The following is a 22,714-nucleotide window of genomic DNA, read 5'->3' on the forward strand; positions in this document are numbered from 1 at the left end:
ATACATTCGTGGAGCTCGTTTTATTTATTCATTTTAATCAAAATTATAACGTTTAGTTATTTTAAGACGCCAGTTTCGTGTTACTCTCGAGAAGAGTACTATTACAACTTACACATACATACACATATTTCTTCTCATCTTACATTGATCGATTAGGTCTAAGTCCTAATCTCATTAATTACTGAATGCGTACGGATTTTTGTTCGTTAGATCAAGGTTAGGTCTACATCCTAATCTCATTAATTACTAAATGCGTACGGATTTTTGTTCTTTAGATCGAGGTTAGGTCTACGTCCTAATCTCATTAATTTTTAAAGAATTATTACGTTAATTAATCCACCCAGATGATGACACGTGTTCATGAAATAATAGTATACACAGACATATGGGGTTGATAGGTGTACGTCAACACATGGCATGGGATTGAATCGATTGATAAGTAACACACGCCCGTGCAAATTTGGACTTATAATTGGAGAAATTTTGAATCGATTGATAAGTACTCAGAACACGAGTGATATACCACGTATCATTATTTAAGTGAAGAGAAGTTTTATTTTGTAAGTTGTTAATTTTTTAAACAAGTATCTCACCACTTGTGTAGCAACACGTGGTGTATCATCCATATTCCGGAGACACTGAAAAATTCCTATAAATTCTCTAATTCTTTATTCCTTAGGCCACCTCTCTCTTTCTCTCACACACAAAGATGGGAGCTTCATCAGTAGTAGCTTCTCTGATGATGATCAGCTTCTTCATGCTTAACAGACAACTGCAGGCAGATGCTGCATTGTCGGCAGAGACACACAAGTCGATCGACGAGGCGAACCAGAGTGGCCCTTATCTAGGCTTGGTCATTCCAAACACTTTCGAAATGAACCCGCTTCTTCAATCTCCAAACTTCACCTCAACTAACTTTACTATAGATGTTTCCGGTACGCATACAAATCGTGTTCTACTTCATCTGGAAAAGAAGACGGGGATTCGAACTTAGACCTTTTTAAAAACAAAATGAAGCAAATAATTAGCATGAAATATATACTTTCTTATATACTTTCTTTCTGTGGTTTTCAAAGGAAGAAGATTTCGGTTCGGAACCATTGCTAACAAGAAAGTCATATTGGTTATGACGGGACTCTCACTGGTACATACACACATACATGTATATTATCATATACCTTCTGACTTTCTAATTCACCTTAGTTTTTCTCCGAGTAATATTTCAGCATGGGTGCGAATCACACTGCAACACGGTGTTATTGATTCACTCAGGTTGTGACATGTTTATTGATATTAATTATACTCTATTATATATATTATATTGTTTATTTATATATAATACGTAAATTAGTAATACTAAGTGGCGTTATGATCGCCGTATTCAAAGTTTCTTGTTGTATCCTCTTTTCTGATTGCATGTGTTAATCATTTTTATCTTTTTGCAGATTAATGCGGGAATTACTACTCAGCTTTTGTTAAGCCTCTTCAACATAGAAGGAGTGGTGCATTATGGCATAGCTGGTAATGCAAACCCATCCATAAACATTGCCGACGTGGTCATTCCTCAGTATTGGGCCCACACTACTCTTTGGAACTGGCAGGTGCCTCCTCTTCCTAATTACGGCTACAAGTCGCTTTACCGACTAACTGGAAGACACAACCTTATCATTAATTAGGGAGACTTTTGATATGATCATTAATTATGAATATTTTTTAATTGAAATCTTGTTGGTTTTTAATTTTTGATCAAGGTCTTGAAATTAATGTGATAATTTATTTCTATGTACGTTACTATAATTTTTAAATTAAAAATTAGAAATTTTAGTTGTTTATATATGTAACATCCCGTCCCGGGATTTATAGAAACGTACATTGAATTTACGATTTTACCCCTAGATCGTTTTTGTCACGTTATTAGTTGTTGGTGTGGTGTGGAATGTATTGGATTACACCCACACACACACACACTTTAACTTTCCGGGATTCCCTCCCTCATTCCCTCACTCTGTCTCTTTCTTTTTCTTTCTCTCTCTCTCTCCCCGAGTCTATTTCCTCTCTTCTTCTTCTTCTCTTCTCAACACACGGACCATACACACAAAACCTACTCAAACCTGCACCAATTAAGAAACCAAGACCACCATCGTGTTCGTGGAGCTGAGATGAGTTCAAAGGTGCCATTTTCAGGTAAGAATATAGATGTTTTCACGTCGTTTCAACGAGGTCCGATTATTGCACTGTTCATGCAAACCTAATCTAGCTTGTTTTAGGAGATTCTAAGCTTGTAGATGTGTTTGTGAGGTCCCAAGGAGCCTCGGAGTAGTTCGTTGGGTGAATTTGGACGTCACGATCGTCCTGTGCAAAGTTGGCCGAGTTTTGACCTTGAAGACAGGTGAGATTCTTTAATTTTTAGGCCTTAAAACTAGTCTAACGTTGTTCTACTAGTCCTAGGCTTCATTTTGGTATAAAGAACGTGAAATTTGGTTGAAAAACGAAGGAGAAAACAAGGTTTGAAAATTACCCAGTTTTCCGGCGCCGTCGCCGGCGCCGGAGTCTCGCCGGAGAAGACAGGGGAATATTCCATTAAGTTTAACGGAATATTCCTAACGGCAGTGGACGGAATCAGTTAAGTTTAACGGAATATTTCGTCAAACTGACGGAATATTCCTGACGGCGTCTGTTGACACCGTCAGTGTGCAGTGCACGTGGCCGCGCGTGGGGGCGCGTAGGGCCGTGCCTTGGCCGGCGCGTGGGGGCGCGTGCGTGGTCCAAAAATTTTTCTAAAAATATGTGTGTGATCCTGAGGTTGTGTAGGTCACGTTGGTATATTCATTTGTCCAATTTGAGCAATGTATGAGAAGTTATTACGAGAAGTTGCTTAGGTGCTTTTAAATTAACGTTTTCGTAACTTTGTCGCGTTTAGGTGATTCGTATTCCGAGGACGAGCGTACACACTCGAGGCAGGGGGGCTACGACCCTTCTAATTACCAGTGAGTGGGCTTTTGTTTTCCGTATATACCTATATACATCTAAATTCCCAGAAATAGAATAGAAAAGGTTATTTGTTTTATGCCATGCATCGTATGAATGTTGTTTACGCATCATTGCATGTATTAGTAGTGGCATACATATATATATATGTGTATTTGGTGCTGTGGACGCACAGGTAAGTGCCAGGTAAGCGGTATTCATATTGTTATGCAATGGTAGTTTGAAATGTTTAGAGAGCTCATAATCTGCACCCCCGGTGTTAGTGCTCCCGCCCAGGGCCAGGGCACAGCCTTCACGTGTATGTTCACCAGCACCGCATGCTCGCCTTGGATCCAAGATAGGTGCAAGCCTGTCGTACAGACCACAATAGGTGGTTCCGACTTGTAGGTGACCCGCGATTTATCGCACAGCTTCACGTGATCGTAGCACTAGAGCATACATATATATATTACACCCAGCCTGTCGTACAGACCACGTTAGGTGGTTCCGACTCGTGTGCAGATTCAGTTATTGAGTTGAGAGTGGAGCTCTAGATGCAGCCGTACAGGTCACGTTAGGTGACTCCCGGCTGCTAGATTATATGTTGTTGATGTGATTTACGCTTGAGCATTTATATTTGATTATGATATTCGGTTGTGGCATATTCTCAAGCATGAATGACATATTGTGAGCATGAATGGCATATGGTGGAGCATGATTGACATATCTATACATACGTATATATGTTCATTTTCTGGGAAGTATACAGGTTTTACGGCGAGGGGTTAGAATGTATTTTGCTAAAGAGTTTTCAAAGAACTTTGTTTTTGCCCACTCACGCTTTTGTTTTTGCGCCCCTCCAGGTTCTAGTGGTCTAGCAAGTTCGGTGGTTTATCCCAGAGGGCGTCCCGGCATTTCTGACAGACATTCACCATTGTAGGGTCACCTTCGGGTGTAAATATGTCGTATCTTTTCCTTTTGGACTGTTGTAGACTTGCTCTGAATTGTGTCTCACATACACTAGTACTTTGTATGCTATTAGGTTTTTAACTATTAGTACTTTTATATTACTATCTTATTAGCTTCCGCACGCGCACATGGCTACGTCACCTTCGCGTGACGGCCAGCACGCCCTGATCTCGGTCGGGGTGTGTCAGTTTGGTATCAGAGCCTAGGTTTGGCAGTCCTGTGTCTTTGTGAGTATTCTAATAGTTGGTGTCTTCTGTCAGAATCATGCCGCCTCGTCGGGAACCACGTCGCTCAGATGAGTCTAGTTTCCCTGATCTTACTCAGTTGGGGGAAGTGATTGCTACAGCCCTTCAAACAGTGATGCGCCCTCCCCAGAGGACTCTTCTGGAGACTATGTATAACCTGAAGTTGGATAAGTTTAAAGGTAACGAGGGTCACGAAGGCGCAGAACGTTGGTTGGAACACCTAGAGAAGACTTTCCGTGTGTTACATAACCAGGGGAACCTTCCTATGGAACGGTGGGTTGAGACAACCTCTTGGTTTCTGGAGATGGAGTCTGCAGCTTGGTGGGAGCAAGAACTTCGTAGGTTGACTCCAGATCAGAGGACCGATTGGAATGTTTTCAAGGATGTATTTCAAAGGAGATTTGTACCCCCTGAGTACATCGATCGTAAGAAACAGGAATTCACTGAGTTGAAACAGCGAAAGATGACGGCTAACGAGTATTATCGTAAGTTCACTGATTTGTCTCGTTACTATCCTGATGTCGCTGGTAATCCGGCGGAGATGCTTCGTCGTTTCCGTTTGGGCACTAAGAAGAGATGGCGTTCTATGGCGACTACGACTCACTGTGAGTCCTACCAGGAGTTCTATGAGATATTGTTGAGGGTAGAGGACTCAGAGAATATGTCGAGTGACAGTGATGAAAAGAAAGATGACAAAGGGAAAAGTCAAGTGTCGCTTGGGCCTCGCCAGACTCAGAACTTTAAAAAGGGTGGTGCCAGTTCGAGTTCGTCTAGTGGTGGTTTCAGTGCCTCTGGACAAGGACGTGGAGGTAGGTTTTATGGAGGTGCTCGAGGCCAGAGATCAGGTGATGGTGGTCGAAACCGAGTCCCATTTTGCCGTAGGTGTAATAACCGACACTTCGGCGAGTGCAGGCAGATTAGCGGTGGTTGTTTCACGTGTGGACAGGTGGGACATAGAGCGGTGAATTGTCCCCAGAGTCAGCAGCAGAAGCCGCAGCAGACCTTCATGCCGCCACCTGCACCGATTCGGCAAATCCAGGGTTCGAGTAATTATGGTCAAGCAGGTAGAGGTGGTGCCTATCACTATCAGGGTGATGTTGTTCCCTATGCTCCGTGACCGTATCAATACCCCCAGGACCCGTATTCACAAGGTGGTTATCCCCCGTATCCCAGCAACTACATGCCGTATCCTCCAGCTCCAACTGGTGGTTCTCAATGGTACCAAGGAGGACAGTATCAGCAGGGTGAGATTGCCACTAGTAGTGCAGGGTCTTCGAGACAGTTGAGTCAGCCCAGTCAGGGGCGTGGAGCTCAAGGTCGCGGTGTTCAAGCGAGCAGAGGTCGTGGCGGACGACAGCAGGGCCAGGGGCGTATTCACAATATTTCCCTGCAGGATGCTCAGAACAACCCGGACTTGATTATGGGTACGTTAAACATTCTTGGTTATTTTGCTAGAGTCTTAATTGATTGTGGAGCTACACATTCCGTTATTTCTCATACATTTGCTCAAGTAACGCAACCTCGCCCCACACCTCTAGGGTACGATTTAGAGTTCGCTATGCCTAGAGGAGAGAGATGTGTTGTAGATTGTATGTACCCAGGATGTCCAGTGATAGTAGAGGGTGTTGTTATGCCCGCTGATCTTATCCCGTTAGATATTGTCGATTTTGATGTGATTTTGGGCAACGATTGGTTGCACTTCTATCGTGCCAACATTGATTGTTACGGGAAAGTAGTTACGTTTCACCGTCCTGGATTACCTGAGGTTACTTTTGTGGGTGAGCAGAGTGGAGTAAGACACGGCGTTATTTCGGCTTTGCAAGCGAAGAAACTGTTGACTAAAGGTTGTCAGGGATATCTAGCTCATGTGGTGCTAGAGGAGGCCGTTCCTAGCAGAATTGAGGATGTGAGAGTGGTTAGACACTTCCCTGATGTTTTTCCTGAAGATTTACCTGGTTTACCCCCAGATCGAGATGTGGAGTTCAATGTTGAGTTGCTTCCAGGTACAAATCCTATTTCTTTAACTCCTTATCGTATGGCTCCTGCTGAGTTAAGGGAATTGAAAGTGCAGTTACAGGAATTAGTGGATAAGGGATTTATTCAGCCTAGTACTTCACCTTGGGGCGCTCCAGTGTTGTTTGTGAGGAAGAAAGACGGAACTTTGAGGCTATGTATCGACTACAGGCAATTGAATCGGGTGACGATTAAAAACCGTTATCCATTGTCTCGTATCGACGATTTGTTTGATCAGCTGAGAGGTGCTTGTGTATTTTCTAAGATAGACTTAAGGTCTGGGTACTATCAGCTGAAGATTAGTAGGGATGATGTTCCTAAGACGGCGTTCAGGACTCGTTACGGTCATTACGAGTTTCTGGTTATGCCATTTGGGTTGACGAATGCACCAGCAGCTTTTATGGATTTAATGAACCGGGTATTCCAACCTTACCTGGATAGATTTGTCATTGTCTTCATTGACGATATTCTGGTGTATTCTAAGTCCAAAGCAGAGCATGTTCGACATCTTACTTTGGTGTTGAAAAGGTTGAGAGAACACCAATTGTATGCTAAGTTTAGTAAGTGCCAGTTCTGGTTAGATCAAGTCGCATTTTTGGGGCACATCATTTCTGCTCAAGGCATTCTAGTTGATCCTCAGAAGGTTGCAGCTGTGGAGAGTTGGGAGCAACCACGAACCGTCACTGAGGTGAGAAGTTTCATTGGTTTGGCGGGATATTATCGGAGATTCGTTAAGGATTTTTCGGTGATTGCCTTGCCACTGACGAGGTTAACAAGGAAAGACGTTAAGTTTGAGTGGAATGATAAGTGTGAGCAGAGTTTCCAGCAGTTGAAGCATTGTCTCACTCATGCACCTGTTTTGGCACTCCCGGACGATAGTGGTGATTTCGAGGTTTATAGCGATGCTTCCTTGAATGGTCTAGGATGTGTATTGATGCAGCATGGTAGGGTGATTGCTTATGCTTCGCGGCAGTTGAAAACCCATGAGATGAATTACCCTACACATGATTTGGAGTTGGCTGCTATTATCTTTGCGTTGAAGTTGTGGAGACATTATCTTTACGGAGAAAAGTGTAGGATCTTCACAGATCACAAAAGTCTTCAGTATCTCTTCACCCAGAAGGAACTTAATCTTCGTCAACGGAGGTGGTTGGAGTTGCTCAGCGATTACGATTGCACGATTGATTATCACCCTGGTCGTGCGAACGTAGTGGCCGATGCACTTAGCAGGAAGTCACAGGGCCGTATTAATGCGTTGTACACTAGTCGTATTCCTCTTTTGGTGGACCTACGTACTACGGGAGTAAGGTTAGAAGCAGAAGATCGAGAAGTGGCATTACTTGCTAATTTTCAAGTTAGGCCAATCTTGGTTGACCGGGTGCTTGAAGCTCAAGTAGCTGATGAACAGATTCAAGAACTAATTCGAGCTCGAGATCAAGGAAGGAGGCGAGATCTCAGAGTTCGTGATTCTGATGGCATGTTGATGTTAGAGGGTAGGATGTTCGTGCCTAGTAATGTGGATTTGAAGAAGGAAATTCTAGATGAAGCACATATCTCGGCTTATGTCATGCACCCAGGGGCAACTAAAATGTATCATACCATTCGACCATTCTACTATTGGCCGGGTATGAAAAGGGAGATAGCTGAGTATGTGAGCAGTTGTGCTGTTTGTCAGCAGGTTAAGGCAGAAAGAAAGAAACCGTTTGGGTTGTTGCAGCCGCTTCCCGTTCCAGAGTGGAAATGGGAAAATATCACTATGGATTTTGTGTACAAGTTGCCGCGTACACATAATGGCTTTGATGGCATTTGGGTGATCGTTGATCGGCTCACTAAATCGGCACATTTCATTCCAGTGAGAGAGAAGTACTCTTTGAGCCGGTTAGCAGAATTGTTTATTTCAAAGGTTGTGAAGTACCATGGTGTCCCTGTAAGTATCGTCTCAGATCGTGATCCACGATTCACATCGAAGTTTTGGGTAGCTTTTCAAGAAGCTTTGGGTACGAGACTACTTTACAGTACGGCATATCATCCACAAACGGACGGACAGTCTGAGAAACTATTCAGACCTTGGAAGATATGCTACGAGCATCAGTGTTACAGTTCAGTGATGCTTGGCACCAGCGGTTAGATTTGATGGAATTTGCTTACAATAACAGTTTCCATTCGAGCATTGGCATGGCGCCATTTGAAGCTTTGTATGGTAGATCTTGTCGCACTCCGTTATGTTGGTCAGAGGTTGGCGAAAGAGTCTTAGTAGGTCCGGAGATTGTCGATGAGACGACTCAAAATGTTCAGGTAATTAGGTCTAACCTGAAAGCAGCTCAGGACAGGCAGAAAAGTTTAGCAGATCGACATGCTACGGACAGAACGTATGAGGTCGGAGATTGGGTATTTTTGAAGCTTTCACCGTGGAGAGGTGTTGTGCGGTTTGGAAAGAAAGGGAAGTTGAGTCCCAGGTATATCGGACTGTACCTAGTCACAGAAAGAGTTGGTGAGGTAGCTTACAGGTTGGAGTTGCCTCCGGAGTTGGCTAAAGTGCATAACGTTTTTCACGTGTCTATGCTCCGACACTATGTTGCCGATCCGTTGCATGTGATACCTCCTCAACCGTTAGAGATAAATCCAGATTTGACGTATGACGAGGAACCGTTAACGATCTTAGATTGGAAAGAGAAGGTTCTGAGGAACAAAACGGTAAATTTGGTGAAAGTTCTGTGGAGGAATCACTCGGTTGAAGAAGCGACATGGGAGACAGAAAATAGGATGAGGGAATTGTATCCTAGATTGTTTTTCGATCACTAGGGGTTAAATGAGGTTGTTTTGAATTTCGGGACGAAATTCTATTAAGGTGGGTAGGTTGTAACATCCCGTCCCGGGATTTATAGAAACGTACATTGAATTTACGATTTTACCCCTAGATCGTTTTTGTCACGTTATTAGTTGTTGGTGTGGTGTGGAATGTATTGGATTACACCCACACACACACACACTTTAACTTTCCGGGATTCCCTCCCTCATTCCCTCACTCTGTCTCTTTCTTTTTCTTTCTCTCTCTCTCTCCCCGAGTCTATTTCCTCTCTTCTTCTTCTTCTCTTCTCAACACACGGACCATACACACAAAACCTACTCAAACCTGCACCAATTAAGAAACCAAGACCACCATCGTGTTCGTGGAGCTGAGAGGAGTTCAAAGGTGCCATTTTCAGGTAAGAATATAGATGTTTTCACGTCGTTTCAACGAGGTCCGATTATTGCACTGTTCATGCAAACCTAATCTAGCTTGTTTTAGGAGATTCTAAGCTTGTAGATGTGTTTGTGAGGTCCCAAGGAGCCTCGGAGTAGTTCGTTGGGTGAATTTGGACGTCACGATCGTCCTGTGCAAAGTTGGCCGAGTTTTGACCTTGAAGACAGGTGAGATTCTTTAATTTTTAGGCCTTAAAACTAGTCTAACGTTGTTCTACTAGTCCTAGGCTTCATTTTGGTATAAAGAACGTGAAATTTGGTTGAAAAACGAAGGAGAAAACAAGGTTTGAAAATTACCCAGTTTTCCGGCGCCGTCGCCGGCGCCGGAGTCTCGCCGGAGAAGACAGGGGAATATTCCATTAAGTTTAACGGAATATTCCTAACGGCAGTGGACGGAATCAGTTAAGTTTAACGGAATATTTCGTCAAACTGACGGAATATTCCTGACGGCGTCTGTTGACACCGTCAGTGTGCAGTGCACGTGGCCGCGCGTGGGGGCGCGTAGGGCCGTGCCTTGGCCGGCGCGTGGGGGCGCGTGCGTGGTCCAAAAATTTTTCTAAAAATATGTGTGTGATCCTGAGGTTGTGTAGGTCACGTTGGTATATTCATTTGTCCAATTTGAGCAATGTATGAGAAGTTATTACGAGAAGTTGCTTAGGTGCTTTTAAATTAACGTTTTCGTAACTTTGTCGCGTTTAGGTGATTCGTATTCCGAGGACGAGCGTACACACTCGAGGCAGGGGGGCTACGACCCTTCTAATTACCAGTGAGTGGGCTTTTGTTTTCCGTATATACCTATATACATCTAAATTCCCAGAAATAGAATAGAAAAGGTTATTTGTTTTATGCCATGCATCGTATGAATGTTGTTTACGCATCATTGCATGTATTAGTAGTGGCATACATATATATATATATGTGTATTTGGTGCTGCGGACGCACAGGTAAGTGCCAGGTAAGCGGTATTCATATTGTTATGCAATGGTAGTTTGAAATGTTTAGAGAGCTCATAATCTGCACCCCCGGTGTTAGTGCTCCCGCCCAGGGCCAGGGCACAGCCTTCACGTGTATGTTCACCAGCACCGCATGCTCGCCTTGGATCCAAGATAGGTGCAAGCCTGTCGTACAGACCACAATAGGTGGTTCCGACTTGTAGGTGACCCGCGATTTATCGCACAGCTTCACGTGATCGTAGCACTAGAGCATACATATATATATTACACCCAGCCTGTCGTACAGACCACGTTAGGTGGTTCCGACTCGTGTGCAGATTCAGTTATTGAGTTGAGAGTGGAGCTCTAGATGCAGCCGTACAGGTCACGTTAGGTGACTCCCGGCTGCTAGATTATATGTTGTTGATGTGATTTACGCTTGAGCATTTATATTTGATTATGATATTCGGTTGTGGCATATTCTCAAGCATGAATGACATATTGTGAGCATGAATGGCATATGGTGGAGCATGATTGACATATCTATACATACGTATATATGTTCATTTTCTGGGAAGTATACAGGTTTTACGGCGAGGGGTTAAAATGTATTTTGCTAAAGAGTTTTCAAAGAACTTTGTTTTTGCCCACTCACGCTTTTGTTTTTGCGCCCCTCCAGGTTCTAGTGGTCTAGCAAGTTCGGTGGTTTATCCCAGAGGGCGTCCCGGCATTTCTGACAGACATTCACCATTGTAGGGTCACCTTCGGGTGTAAATATGTCGTATCTTTTCCTTTTGAACTGTTGTAGACTTGCTCTGAATTGTGTCTCACATACACTAGTACTTTGTATGCTATTAGGTTTTTAACTATTAGTACTTTTATATTACTATCTTATTAGCTTCCGCACGCGCACATGGCTACGTCACCTTCGCGTGACGGCCAGCACGCCCTGATCTCGGTCGGGGTGTGTCAATATAAATGATATTTTAAATAAAAAACCATAATTTGTGGGATTAAAAATATTAAAATATAAATATAATATTGTGTATGTGTATATATAAACATGAGTACATTCATCAAAATTAACCAAAAAAATAATTTTATCAAAACATGGGTACATTCTTCAAAATCACAAAAAAAAAAAGAAAGATATTAGGCGTAATACATTAGTAAATTTCTTCAATTAAACTTGATATGGATACATTTTAAAATCAAAGAAAAAAGACTGTACCCATATAAGTTTAAAAATGGATTAGAAAAAAATTGAATAGATTTTATATAAAAAAATTGTATATTTTACATATAACAATTTGGTATATTTAAGAATGAGTACATTTTATGATTAAAAAGTTTTACATGAATGGGTACATATAATTAGCATGGGTACATTTAGCAAAATAAAAAGTACAAATAAAAAATATATATGGGTACAAATACAAATAAACTTTAAAAAATATGGGCACAAAAAGAAATTAATATATGAGTATAAATTAAAACTGAAAAGAAAATTGGTACAAATTAAAAAAGAATTACAAACTAAAAATGGGTACAAACTAAAACTAAAAATATATGATAAAAAATTTAGTCATAAATATAAATATACTAATTGTAACATTTTTAACAATGAATATATTTAGAAATAAAAATATATTTTATTATTGAAATAATTAATGATGTTATTAATACCCAAGGACCTTGATCAAAAATTGAAAATGAATAAGATTTTAATCAATAGAGTAGTAAAAGGAAGGATGAGAACCTAATTTCTCCTATTAATTAACTAGGTTTTCAAAACATGTAAGCAAGTACATTGAGAGAATTCGATGCGATCATATATAACTACTCACGAATTTCATTACAAACTTTGAAGTTAAGCAATTTTGGATGGAAGTATTACTTGGAAGGGGTTACTTTCTCAAATATATATCATCTAGCACATGAAACTAACCTAATTAGTAAATGAGCTCGAACTCAAGGTTTCGCAGATTTAGAGCAAACACTGTCTAGAGCAACTTATATCGTTCATTTAATCTCCCGAAAATCAAATTTTGCCGCTTGACTAATCCTTGACATTCAACTATTGTCTCACTTAACTTCCTGAGTCATGTCAAATTTTCTTTTCAGCTTATGAGTTATCACTTCTTTATTTCCCTCTTTTTGTTAGTAAATATGAATTTGCGGTTATTAGTGTGTTTGTCTGTGCGTGTGACATGGTGCAGAGATATGGACAAGGGCCTGAAAACGAGCTACCCCTCGAAGCAAACGGAGACTACACCAGAGAAATTGGCTACTTAAAAGTTGCAAATTATACAGTCAATGCAAGCAGCTCCTCATATGACAACCTGTTAAACAATATTTGGTATCAACCGGAGGAAGTCTTTCCGATAGATGGAACTCCAGAGGAAAGACAACATGCCTTTTGGGTTCCTGTTGATCCCCTTTACTATAACATCTCTCAAAAATTGGAGGTAATAGCACGGCTTGAAGAGGCCTAAATGCTGGGAAATTTATTTCTACGTCCTAAAAAGCCAAAAAATATCTCAATTACGATAGACATATTAGCACGTCACAATAATGACATATCGATGACCAGTAAGTCATCATTATTCAGATTGGTATTTCTTTGATATTTGATTTTGATCGGTTCAACAATTGAAATTTGATTTCTAATCATTTTTGTCAATATTCCTAGTCTCCTAGATATTTAATGACACCATCATGTTGTTAACCAATGCGGTCTAAAAATACGATGCATATAATTATCTTTAGCGTTCTATTAAAATTGGAAAATTGCACATTGTATCTAGGACCTGAAATTGGAAGGCTGCCTGAACTCGACGACATGTTTGTCCCATACACCAAAAGTGGCAAGAGTTGATAGGGGAACAAGTGCAAGCATTTATCTAGACAATGCTGCTTACAGAGGTTTCATATACAACAAATTCAACGTCAGCCCTGTGGACATGGAAAGTGCTTCTGTTGCCTTGATATGTCTTCAGCAAGGGGTGCCTTTCATTGCCATCAGGGCTCTCTCCGACTTGGCCGGCGGCGGCTCCGCCGATTCGAATGAGGCCGACACGTTCATAACTCTCGCTTCCAAAAACTCAGTCACTGCTGTTTTGGAATTTGTCAAGCAGTTATCAGCTTCAAAGTGATCACTCACTCTAAGAACTTTTTTAATTTGTATGCCGCTTTTGGAATTTGAATAAAACTGAGGGGCTTTCGTGAACTGAATCCCTTGATTTGGAGTGTAAAATTAAATGTTTTGAGAACCAATAACAATTCTCAATATTCATATGGAGGCAGGTTGCTGATTACTATAATTCCTTTTTATTGCCTCTATGCTATGAATTTATAAGGTTTAATTACTCTATACCCCTTATATGTGGGTACTTTTTAAAAATGGACCACAAAGTTTTAAGTTTTTATATTGCACTATAAAATCTTGAATTTCTATCAATTTGTGCATTTGGTTTGATTAATTGTATGATAATTCATTAAATTGATGACGGAGTGAGGTTGAGAACCTGATGGACTAACATATAAGTCATATTTGCACTAAATTGACAAAAAAAAAAAAAACTCAAATCAATTTAATGAACGATTAGATGTTCAAGAGACAAAATATGTAAACTGATACAATTTTATAACTTCCAATGTGCAATGTGACGAAGTTAGAACTTCACAATTCATTTTAAAAATCACTACAAACTTGAAAGATGTAAAATGTTTAGTTGGCCCAAATTATAAAAACAACACTGACACATGGGAAATAGAAGAAAATAAATCCCTTTCTTTTTTAAATGAGTTGGATGTAAATATTAAATTAGAGTAACCTATAAATATTAATAATTCACTCTCTTTTTTTTTTTTTTTTTTTTGGAAGAACCTTTCCGGAGACAATAATATTCCAAATTCTAAATTACAAACAGGGGGGAAAATTAGGAAGAACAGGGGGGAAAATTAACCAATATTGGTCCACTTGGCCGCCACAATATTTAAACATTATATTTCAACCCCCCAACCTATCGATTTCTGAGATCTGTGACCGAGTGAGAGATTTCTCCTGAGTGAGGAGGAGACTGCCTGCCCTCGGCTTGGAGTTTGTTTCTGCTACCTGGTTTTCTAGCTTCAAGATTACTTGCAAGTATTTGCTCTCGGTACGTTCTTAAAGTTTCTTCCATTTTCCTTTGCGCTTGGTTCTGCAACTCTTGAATCTCCCCTATCCTGCTCTCTCTCTCTCTCTCTCCCTCCCTCTCTCTGCAGGAACAATGAGAACTTTATCAGTAGCTTCCATACTTCTGTATGCTCTCTTGATGCTTAGTCCACTGCAGTTAAATGTTGCATTGTCAACTGAGACACAAATGTTGATTGAGGAGGCCAACATGAGTGGCCCTTATTTAGGTCTTGTCATTCCAAATTCTTATGAAATGGACCCTCTTCTGCAATCTCCAAACTTCACTTCAAGTAACCTGTTCATAGATTTCTCTGGTAAGAAATGTATCCCATTGCAAATTAACACAAATTAAATTTCTTCCCTGGCTAAATTACCTAAAATTTCTTCTCATTTTTCGGGTTTTAAGGGAGGAGATTTCGATTTGGAACAATTGCTAATAAGCCAGTCATATTGGTCATGACAGGACTGTCAATGGTAATATATCTGCTTTACTTCAATTTTCTTAATTTCCCCTTGATTTCCTCTTCTTTTTTTTTTCATTTCTGTTATAATATTTCTTTTTTGGTGTTCGATTGTTGTAGATTAATGCAGCAATAACTACTCAGCTATTACTGAGCCAGTTTGATATAGAAGGAGTGGTGCACTATGGCGTAGCAGGGCATGCAAACCCATCCCTCAATCTTGCAGATGTGGTCATTCCTCAGTATTGGTCCCATTCTGCTCTTTGGAGCTGGCAGGTTGGTACTAGCTAATCCCTTCCCCCACAAACTTAACTTAGCTAGCTCCATATTTGGCTCCGTAAAAATCAGTCTGGAGTACTAGCAAAACATTTTGTTTGTTTTTGCAATACGCATTAGTAGATGTGCTAGTTTATGATTTGCAGTTTAAGAAGAATGACTCAGTGTTCACACACACATATCTATATATGTGGTTGTGTATTTTTCTTTTTTACAAATTGCGTGGTGTAGAGATATGGAAACGGGCCCGAAGATGAGCTACCCCTTGAAAAAGATGGGGACTACACCAGAGAAATTGGATACTTAAATGTTGCAAATTACACAACAAATGTGACAGATGGAAGCACATATGACAACCTCTTGAACAACATTTGGTTTCAACCAGAGGAAGTCTTTCCCATAGATGGAACTCCGGAGGAAAGACAACATTCCTTTTGGGTTGCTGTTGATCCCCTCTACTATGAAATCTCCCAAAAATTGGAGGTAAAGTTACCTAATCGAGAGTCCAAATTTGAACACTGATTGGCTCCACCCTTGAAATCAGCCATTCTGTCTTCTTACAAATCACAGTTTGACACATATACATAACTGACTCTTATCAAAAATAAAAAGAGAAATTTATACACATGTGTGTCAGACTATGATTGACAGGTAAGCATGAATGACTACTTTCAAGAGAAGGAGCCAAGTATTTTCCTCTGGATTCATGTTACGGTATTGATGCTCTCATAAACTACGCCGCTTTAGGTCGCGATCTAATTATCTTCTAATATAAACCATAAATCCTAAAACAATATTCAGATGTAATAGTACTTTTGAAACATGATCATTAACTTATAATTCATGCATTCATGTTGTTAACATAGGACCTGCAACTTGAACGTTGTCTAAACTCAACGACATGTTTGCCTCATATACCAAAGGTGTCTAGAGTCGAAAGGGGAACAAGTGCAAGCATTTTCCTATCGAATGCAGCTTATCGTAGCTTCTTATTTGATAAGTTCAACATTAGTCCTCTGGACATGGAAAGTGCTTCTGTTGCCCTAGTTTGTCTTCAGCAAAGGGTGCCTTTCATTGTCATCAGGGCTCTCTCGTCTTCGTCATCCGGCAGTGACTCCTCCGACCCCAACGAGGCTGCCAAGTTCATATCTCTCGCTTCGAAAAATTCAGTTATGGCAGTTGTGGAATTTATCAGACAGTTATCACTTCATCAGCAGCTAATTACTCATTGAACAAATGTCTAGTATTTGATTAATCTTGCTTCTTTTTCTTAACTTGTATGTGACTTTTGGAATGTAAATAAATAGGGTATTTTTTCTTAACTTAGACCACCTCCAAATGAATGTCAAATTATGGGTGATGTAGCAATTTGAAGTCTTATATCAAATTTTGTACTTCTCCAACTAATTGTCAAATGTCAATTTATTATTTAAATAGAGCTTTGAATGGTTGTAATTATTAAAAAATGTTGAAACAAAATTTTTATTGGTTGGAATGTTAGTGGAATAAGAGATACACTATTAAAATGAATTAAAAATAAATTTGACATTGATGTCAAATTTGACTCCAAATCACAAAACCTTCAAATCCAGTTAGCAAATAACATTTGAATGGAGAGACTTTTGACATCAAATATGCACAATGATATTTCTTTTAGGATTTTAACATCTCATTTGGAGATTAGCATCTCAATCAGAACGCGGGTTCTAAGATTTTTGAGGCCTGTGTGTCGGGACGGGCATGTCTGAACAGAAATGGACAAGGGTTTTTGTTATGGGGGATTCAAGATTTGAAATTGAAGGGCAAAATTGGAAAATTGCAGGTCTGGAAGACTGGTACTTCAGCTGAGCAAAAGGATGGAGGTCTTATGCCAAAATTGAGGAGAGAGAAAGTGGGTCGCGGAGGAGAGAGAAAGAAAGAGATTGGGGTTTTAGGTTTGGCTTTCGATTTGACCACACTTAATTAGCAATATCATAGGCCTCAATCAGATTTGTTTTTTGTTTTTTGTTTAGAAATTAAAAAACATTAAAAAAGGATCCTGGTCGGATCCTAAAACATAATACAAATTAAAATTTAGGAAGTGTTATTGATATTTGAAAAATCTCATTCTACATTTTTATTAAGAATATTTTTGTTTCTAAATATAGAAAATTTAGAATGTAAAATAAAGAATTTGAAATGCTAATAACAATTCCTTAAAATTTAATCTATTAATCAAATACATGATTAATTTTCTGCGGCAGATGCATATAATGTGAAGAATTGATTGAATATGTCAAGGAATGGGCAAATCAGCACATACAAAACACATTCGGACAGATGATATCATGATCTGACAAATGTAGCACCAAAACTTAAACAAATCAGCAAAACAATTTTAGGAATTTCGTGATTGTGATCATTTATTGTACATCGTGTAATCAGAAATCATTTCAAAATATAAATTTTAAAATTAAATATAAATAATACCTAACAAAAACTAATCGTCCCTAGAATCCCTAGGAAAATGATCATCGCCGGATCATTTTCCAACAAATCAAAATCAAAAACTAAGAGCATCTCCAAATGAGATGTCAAAATATCAACATAAGCTATAACAGTAAAAAAAAGATCACACTAATATTCTCCAACCGAAATGTCAAATCCTATGTGACAATGACATGGATTGGTAGCAAGAGAGTTGTTGTCAAATTTGACAGCAGCTTCAAAATTAATTATTAATGCTTTTTATTAAATTTTTATTGGTTTAATCATCATTGCAATTAATGTTGTTGTTGATCCGTTTTCCTTTTGTTCAATCGACTCTTGTTAAAAAAAAAAGGTGAACGGTCCGGATTTCATAATTATTAAATGTCTTTTATTAAGTTTTTATTAATTTAATCATTTATTTTATAATATAATAAAATAATAATTTAATTTGACATATCAGATAGACAATAAAACTTTAAAATATATCAAAATGTCATATAGGCTGTCAAATTTAAATTTTATTTTTGATATTCTAAACACATATTAATTTATCATAAATGGCTAATCAGTTTAACGGAACAAAACAATGTTATGCCTGTTTCTGTCATAATCCACACCATCTCCTTATCATTGTTATTAATTTATTAATTATGGGTCCAAATCATTGTCACACGTTTTTCTTTTGTCTGCAATATCCAGATATTTGACCCAATAATTCGAAACATGGTGACAACTGAAATCTAATTTGGTGCTTCCTATGAGCTCTAAGCTGATTCCAACCCAAATGTGTTTACAGTTAAATTTTGTAATCTCAAAACTAAATCTTAGTACGACAAACAGTTTTTTTCCTAACTCCATCATGTTACACATTAACTATATTAACTGTCGAAGAATTGTCTAGACCAAATTATTTTTTTTTCCCTTAATTTGACCTCAATAAAAGGTGATGATAAATGTCTCACCATTTTGACACATCTTTCATCATCCAATTTTTATACCCACTTTTTTTTTAAAAGGGAAATTCAGCTGTGCCAAAAAATTGGTACTTAATTAGGTGAGTTGGAGATGGCACAACCATCCAAAAAGCCATTCAAAGCTGGAGAATTTTAGAAGGCATAAAAGGAGCACCAAGAAATAAGAGAAAACATTGCAAAGATCCTTTTTCTGCGCACCCTGTAAAATAATGTCCATCTTTCTCAAACCCCTCCCTCTTCTCTCCCTCTTCTCTCCCTCTTCTTCTTCGCCTACTATCTCACAAACCCTAATGTGTTTGGAAACTCTAGGGTTCTTGAAACCCCACTCATAGTTATATACAATGGAGGTGGTGAAGAAAATGGGGCCAACAAGTATGATGAGGGAGAGTATAGAGGTGGGTGGGAATTGGTTTCTGAGAATTCAGATGTATCGGCCATGCACATGACCATCATGCCTAATAGTAACAAGGCCATTATGTTATCATTTGCTTACGAAGTTCAAGTTTGAAATAGGTACTAGTTTGTCATGTTAAACGGTGCAAATATGGTAGCACTTTTCCAAGTTAAGTCTTTGTAAATCGTTATCCTTTTCCATCAGAAAAGTGAAAACAACCCGGCAATTGCGCTTCGTAACATTTTAGAAAAGCAATTCGGAACCATAAAATGAGTTTGAGTTGGCGGTTAAAAAACTAATGAAAAGGGCTTGAAAACTTGGAGTTTTAATGATAAGGACAAAATAAAGAGCAAAGTGAATGGTATCATGATTGACTTTTTAGTGTAAAAATGTGGTTTTTCGTTAAAGTAAACAGTACTGTGAGCTTTTTGTTAAAGTTTCTTTTTTCTATTCCTAAGAAACAAAACCAATGTTGGTTATCTCAAGTTCCTAAATCTTTGGTTCAAACGTCCAAGACTCCCAAGTAACAGAAGGAACTATTGGTTTTGAAGTAAACGCGTGTGCTGTTCATGCTTCTCTCACTCACTCATTGTGAGCTAGTGGTACCTAGTATAGGTACGTGTCACGAGCAGCTTTATGTCACGTATTGTTACTAAATCAGTACAAATGGTATCACGTTGCTAGGAACGAGTATATACATGGCATGAGGACAAGGAGAGCTAAGAGCATCTCTAAAGGAAATGTTAAAAATTATACATGGACTGTTTAGACAAAGAAATGTGGTTTTCTTGTTTCAAAAGAGATGCCAAAATTCTACATGGATCGACATTCTCCACTTTGCTGCCAAATTTGAATGCAACGTTAAAATTTGTTTTTGTTTTATTTTAATGTTGGGTCCACATGTTTATTTTTCTTCACTTATTAATTATTTTATTATTGTATTATGACCCACTTGGTTTTATAAATATCCAAACAACATTTTATGAAATGGACCCTCTTCTGCAATCTCCAAACTTCACTTCAAGTAACCTGAGATTTCTCTGGTAAGAAATGTATCCCATTGCAAATTAACACAAATTAAACTTCCTCCCTGGCTAAATTACCTTAAATTTCTTCTCATTTTTCGGGTTTTAAGGGAGGAGATTTCGATTCGGAACAATTGCTAATAAGCCAGTCATATTGGTCATGACAGGACTGTCAATGGTAATATATCTGCTTTACTTCAATTTTCTTAATTTCCCCTTGATTTCCTCTTCTTTTTTTTTTCATTTCTGTTATAATATTTCTTTTTTGGTGTTCGATTGTTGTAGATTAATGCAGCAATAACTACTCAGCTATTACTGAGCCAGTTTGATATAGAAGGAGTGGTGCACTATGGCGTAGCACGGCATGGAAACCCATCCCTCAATCTTGCAGATGTGGTCATTCCTCGGTATTGGTCCCATTCTGCTCTTTGGAGCTGGCAGGTTGGTACTAGCTAATCCCTTCCCCCACAAACTTAACTTAGCTAGCTCCATATTTGGCTCCGTAAAAATCAGTCTGGAGTACTAGCAAAACATTTTGTTTGTTTTTGCAATACGCGTTAGTAGATGTGCTAGTTTATGATTTGCAGTTTAAGAAGAATGACTTTTTAATTGCACCGAGGCGCATAGTGTTCACACACACATATCTATATTATGTGGTTGTGTATTTTTTCTTTTTTACAAATTGCATGGTGTAGAGATATGGAAACGGGCCCGAAGATGAGCTACCCCTTGAAAAAGATGGGGACTACAACAGAGAAATTGGATACTTAAATGTTGCAAATTACACAACAAATGTGGCATATGGAAGCACATATGACAACCTCTTGAACAACATTTGGTTTCAACCAGAGGAAGTCTTCCCCATAGATGGAACTCCGGAGGAAAGACAACATTCCTTTTGGGTTGCTGTTGATCCCCTTTACTATGAAATCTCCCAAAAATTGGAGGTAAAGTTACCTAATCGAGAGTCCAAATTTGAACACCGATTGGCTCTGCCCTTGAAATCAGCCATTCTGTCTTCTTGCAAATCACAGTTTGACACATATTCATAAATGACTCTTATCAAAAATAAAAAGAGAGATTTATACACATGTGTGTTAGACTATGATTGACAGGTAAGCATGAATGACTACTTTCAAGAGAAGGAGCCAAGTATTTTCCTCTGGATTCATGTTATGATATTGATGCTCTCATAAACTACGCCGCTCTAGGTCGCGATCTAATTATCTTCTAATATAAACCATAAATCCTAGAACAATATTCAGATGTAATAGTACTTTTGAAACATGATCATTAACTTATAATTCATGCATTCATGTTGTTAACATAGGACCTGCAACTTGAACGTTGTCTAAACTCAACGACATGTTTGCCTCATATACCAAAAGTGTCTAGAGTCGAAAGGGGAACAAGTGCAAGCATTTTCCTATCCAATGCAGCTTATCGTAGCTTCTTATTTGATAAGTTCAACATTAGTCCTCTGGACATGGAAAGTGCTTCTGTTGCCCTAGTTTGTCTTCAGCAAAGGGTGCCTTTCATTGTCATCAGGGCTCTCTCGTCTTCTTTATCCGGCAGTGGCTCCTCCGACCCCAACGAGGCTGCCAAGTTCATATCTCTCGCTTCGAAAAATTGAGTTGTGGCAGTTGTGGAATTTACCAGACAGTTATCACTTCATCAGCAGCTAATTACTCATTGAACAAATGTCTAGTATTTGATTAATCTTGCTTCTTTTTCTTAACTTGTATGTGACTTTTGGAATTCAAATAAATAGGGTATTTTTTTCTTAACTTAGACCACCTCCAAATGAATGTCAAATTATAGGTGATGTAGCAATTTGAAATCTTATATCAAATTTTGTAATTCTCCAACTAAATTGTCAAATGTCAATTTATTATTTAAATAGAGCTTTGAATGGTTGTAATTATTAAAAAATGTTGAAACAAAATTTTTATTGGTTGGAATGTTAGTGGAATAAGAGACACATTATTAAAATAAATTAAAAATAAATTTGACATTGATGTCAAATTTGATTTCAAATCACAAAACCTTCAAATCCAGTTAGCAAATAACATTTAATTGGAGGGACTTTTGACATCAAATATGCACAATGATATTTCTTTTAGAATTTTGACATCTCATTTGGAGATTAACATCTCAATCAGAACGCGGGTTCTAAGATTTTTGAGGCCTGTGTGTCGGGACGGGCATGTCTGAACAGAAATGGACAAGGGTTTTTGTTATGGGGGATTCAAGATTTGAAATTGAAGGGCAAAATTGGAAAATTGCAGGTCTGGAAGACTGGTACTTCGGCTGAGGAAGAAGGAGGAGGTCTTATGCCAAAATTGAGGAGAGAGAAAGTGGGTCGCGGAGGAGAGAGAAAGAGAGAGATTGGGGTTTTAGGTTTGGCCTTCGATTTGACCACACACTGGTTTGGTATTGCTGTGCTTTGAAAAAAAAACTGCTTCTGCTGTGCTGTGAGAATAAGCAGCTGTGAAATAAAGCAGCAAAGTGTTTGGTAAACTTTTTTGTAAAAGAGCAGCTGTGAAATAAAGCAGCAAAGTGTTTGGTA

At 38.9% G+C, this 22,714-nt stretch overlaps 2 protein-coding genes and 2 long non-coding RNA genes across 8 annotated transcripts; all 4 read left to right on the forward strand.

Annotated features, from left to right (window-relative positions):
- Nucleotides 1-666: 666 nt before the first annotated feature.
- On the forward strand, nt 667-13,692 carry LOC137745575 (bark storage protein A). 2 transcript variants are annotated; one of them, XM_088685578.1, is made up of 5 exons: nt 667-935; nt 1,077-1,144; nt 1,446-1,597; nt 12,558-12,837; nt 13,177-13,692. In XM_088685578.1, the coding sequence occupies exons 1-5, from the start codon at nt 710-712 to the stop codon at nt 13,522-13,524; spliced, it is 1,074 nt and encodes a 357-aa protein (XP_088541704.1). In that variant the 5' UTR covers nt 667-709; the 3' UTR covers nt 13,525-13,692. The 2 variants fall into 2 exon arrangements, with proteins under 2 accessions (XP_088541704.1, XP_068341652.2); XM_068485551.2 differs by having other exon boundaries at nt 668-935; nt 1,446-1,601; nt 12,589-12,837.
- LOC148690980 (uncharacterized) lies at nt 2,159-3,992 on the forward strand. Its single transcript, XR_015956404.1, has 4 exons — nt 2,159-2,184; nt 2,299-2,389; nt 2,921-2,987; nt 3,831-3,992. It is a non-coding gene; the product is annotated as an uncharacterized LOC148690980 (long non-coding RNA).
- On the forward strand, nt 9,316-11,153 carry LOC148690981 (uncharacterized). Its single transcript, XR_015956460.1, has 4 exons — nt 9,316-9,400; nt 9,515-9,605; nt 10,137-10,203; nt 11,049-11,153. It is a non-coding gene; the product is annotated as an uncharacterized LOC148690981 (long non-coding RNA).
- Nucleotides 13,693-14,309: 617 nt separating the features above from the next.
- Nucleotides 14,310-21,926, forward strand: LOC137730567 (bark storage protein A-like). 4 transcript variants are annotated; one of them, XM_088685583.1, is made up of 6 exons: nt 14,310-14,512; nt 14,636-14,860; nt 20,256-20,323; nt 20,431-20,586; nt 20,841-21,092; nt 21,476-21,926. In XM_088685583.1, exons 2-6 carry the CDS (start codon nt 14,641-14,643, stop codon nt 21,776-21,778), a joined length of 999 nt encoding a protein of 332 aa, XP_088541709.1. In that variant the 5' UTR covers nt 14,310-14,512; nt 14,636-14,640; the 3' UTR covers nt 21,779-21,926. The 4 variants fall into 4 exon arrangements, with proteins under 4 accessions (XP_088541709.1, XP_088541708.1, XP_088541710.1 ...); XM_088685582.1 differs by lacking the exons at nt 20,256-20,323; nt 20,431-20,586; nt 20,841-21,092; nt 21,476-21,926 and adding exons at nt 14,953-15,020; nt 15,128-15,283; nt 15,515-15,766; nt 16,150-16,605 and having other exon boundaries at nt 14,310-14,529; XM_088685584.1 differs by lacking the exons at nt 20,256-20,323; nt 20,431-20,586; nt 20,841-21,092; nt 21,476-21,926 and adding exons at nt 14,953-15,020; nt 15,128-15,283; nt 15,515-15,766; nt 16,150-16,605 and having other exon boundaries at nt 14,310-14,529; nt 14,704-14,860.
- The last annotated feature ends 788 nt before the right edge of the window (nt 21,927-22,714 follow it).

The sequence above is a fragment of the Pyrus communis genome, chromosome 15, assembly GCF_041283825.1.
Source record: "Pyrus communis isolate YQ-2024b chromosome 15, ASM4128382v1, whole genome shotgun sequence".
In the NCBI taxonomy this organism is placed as follows: Eukaryota; Viridiplantae; Streptophyta; class Magnoliopsida; order Rosales; family Rosaceae; genus Pyrus; species Pyrus communis.

Excerpts from the sequence above, each read along its gene's own strand:
- LOC137745575 (XM_088685578.1), top strand. The coding sequence starts at position 710 with ATGGGAGCTTCATCAGTAGTAGCTTCTCTGATGATGATCAGCTTCTTC. Across the intron at positions 936-1,076 it reads CTTTACTATAGATGTTTCCG|GAAGAAGATTTCGGTTCGGA; the intron begins GTACGCATACAA and ends TGGTTTTCAAAG. Across the intron at positions 1,598-12,557 it reads CACACTACTCTTTGGAACTG|TGTGTTTGTCTGTGCGTGTG; the intron begins GCAGGTGCCTCC and ends TGCGGTTATTAG.
- LOC137730567 (XM_088685582.1), top strand. The coding sequence starts at position 14,641 with ATGAGAACTTTATCAGTAGCTTCCATACTTCTGTATGCTCTCTTGATG. Across the intron at positions 14,861-14,952 it reads CCTGTTCATAGATTTCTCTG|GGAGGAGATTTCGATTTGGA; the intron begins GTAAGAAATGTA and ends TCGGGTTTTAAG. Across the intron at positions 15,767-16,149 it reads AAATCTCCCAAAAATTGGAG|GACCTGCAACTTGAACGTTG; the intron begins GTAAAGTTACCT and ends TTGTTAACATAG.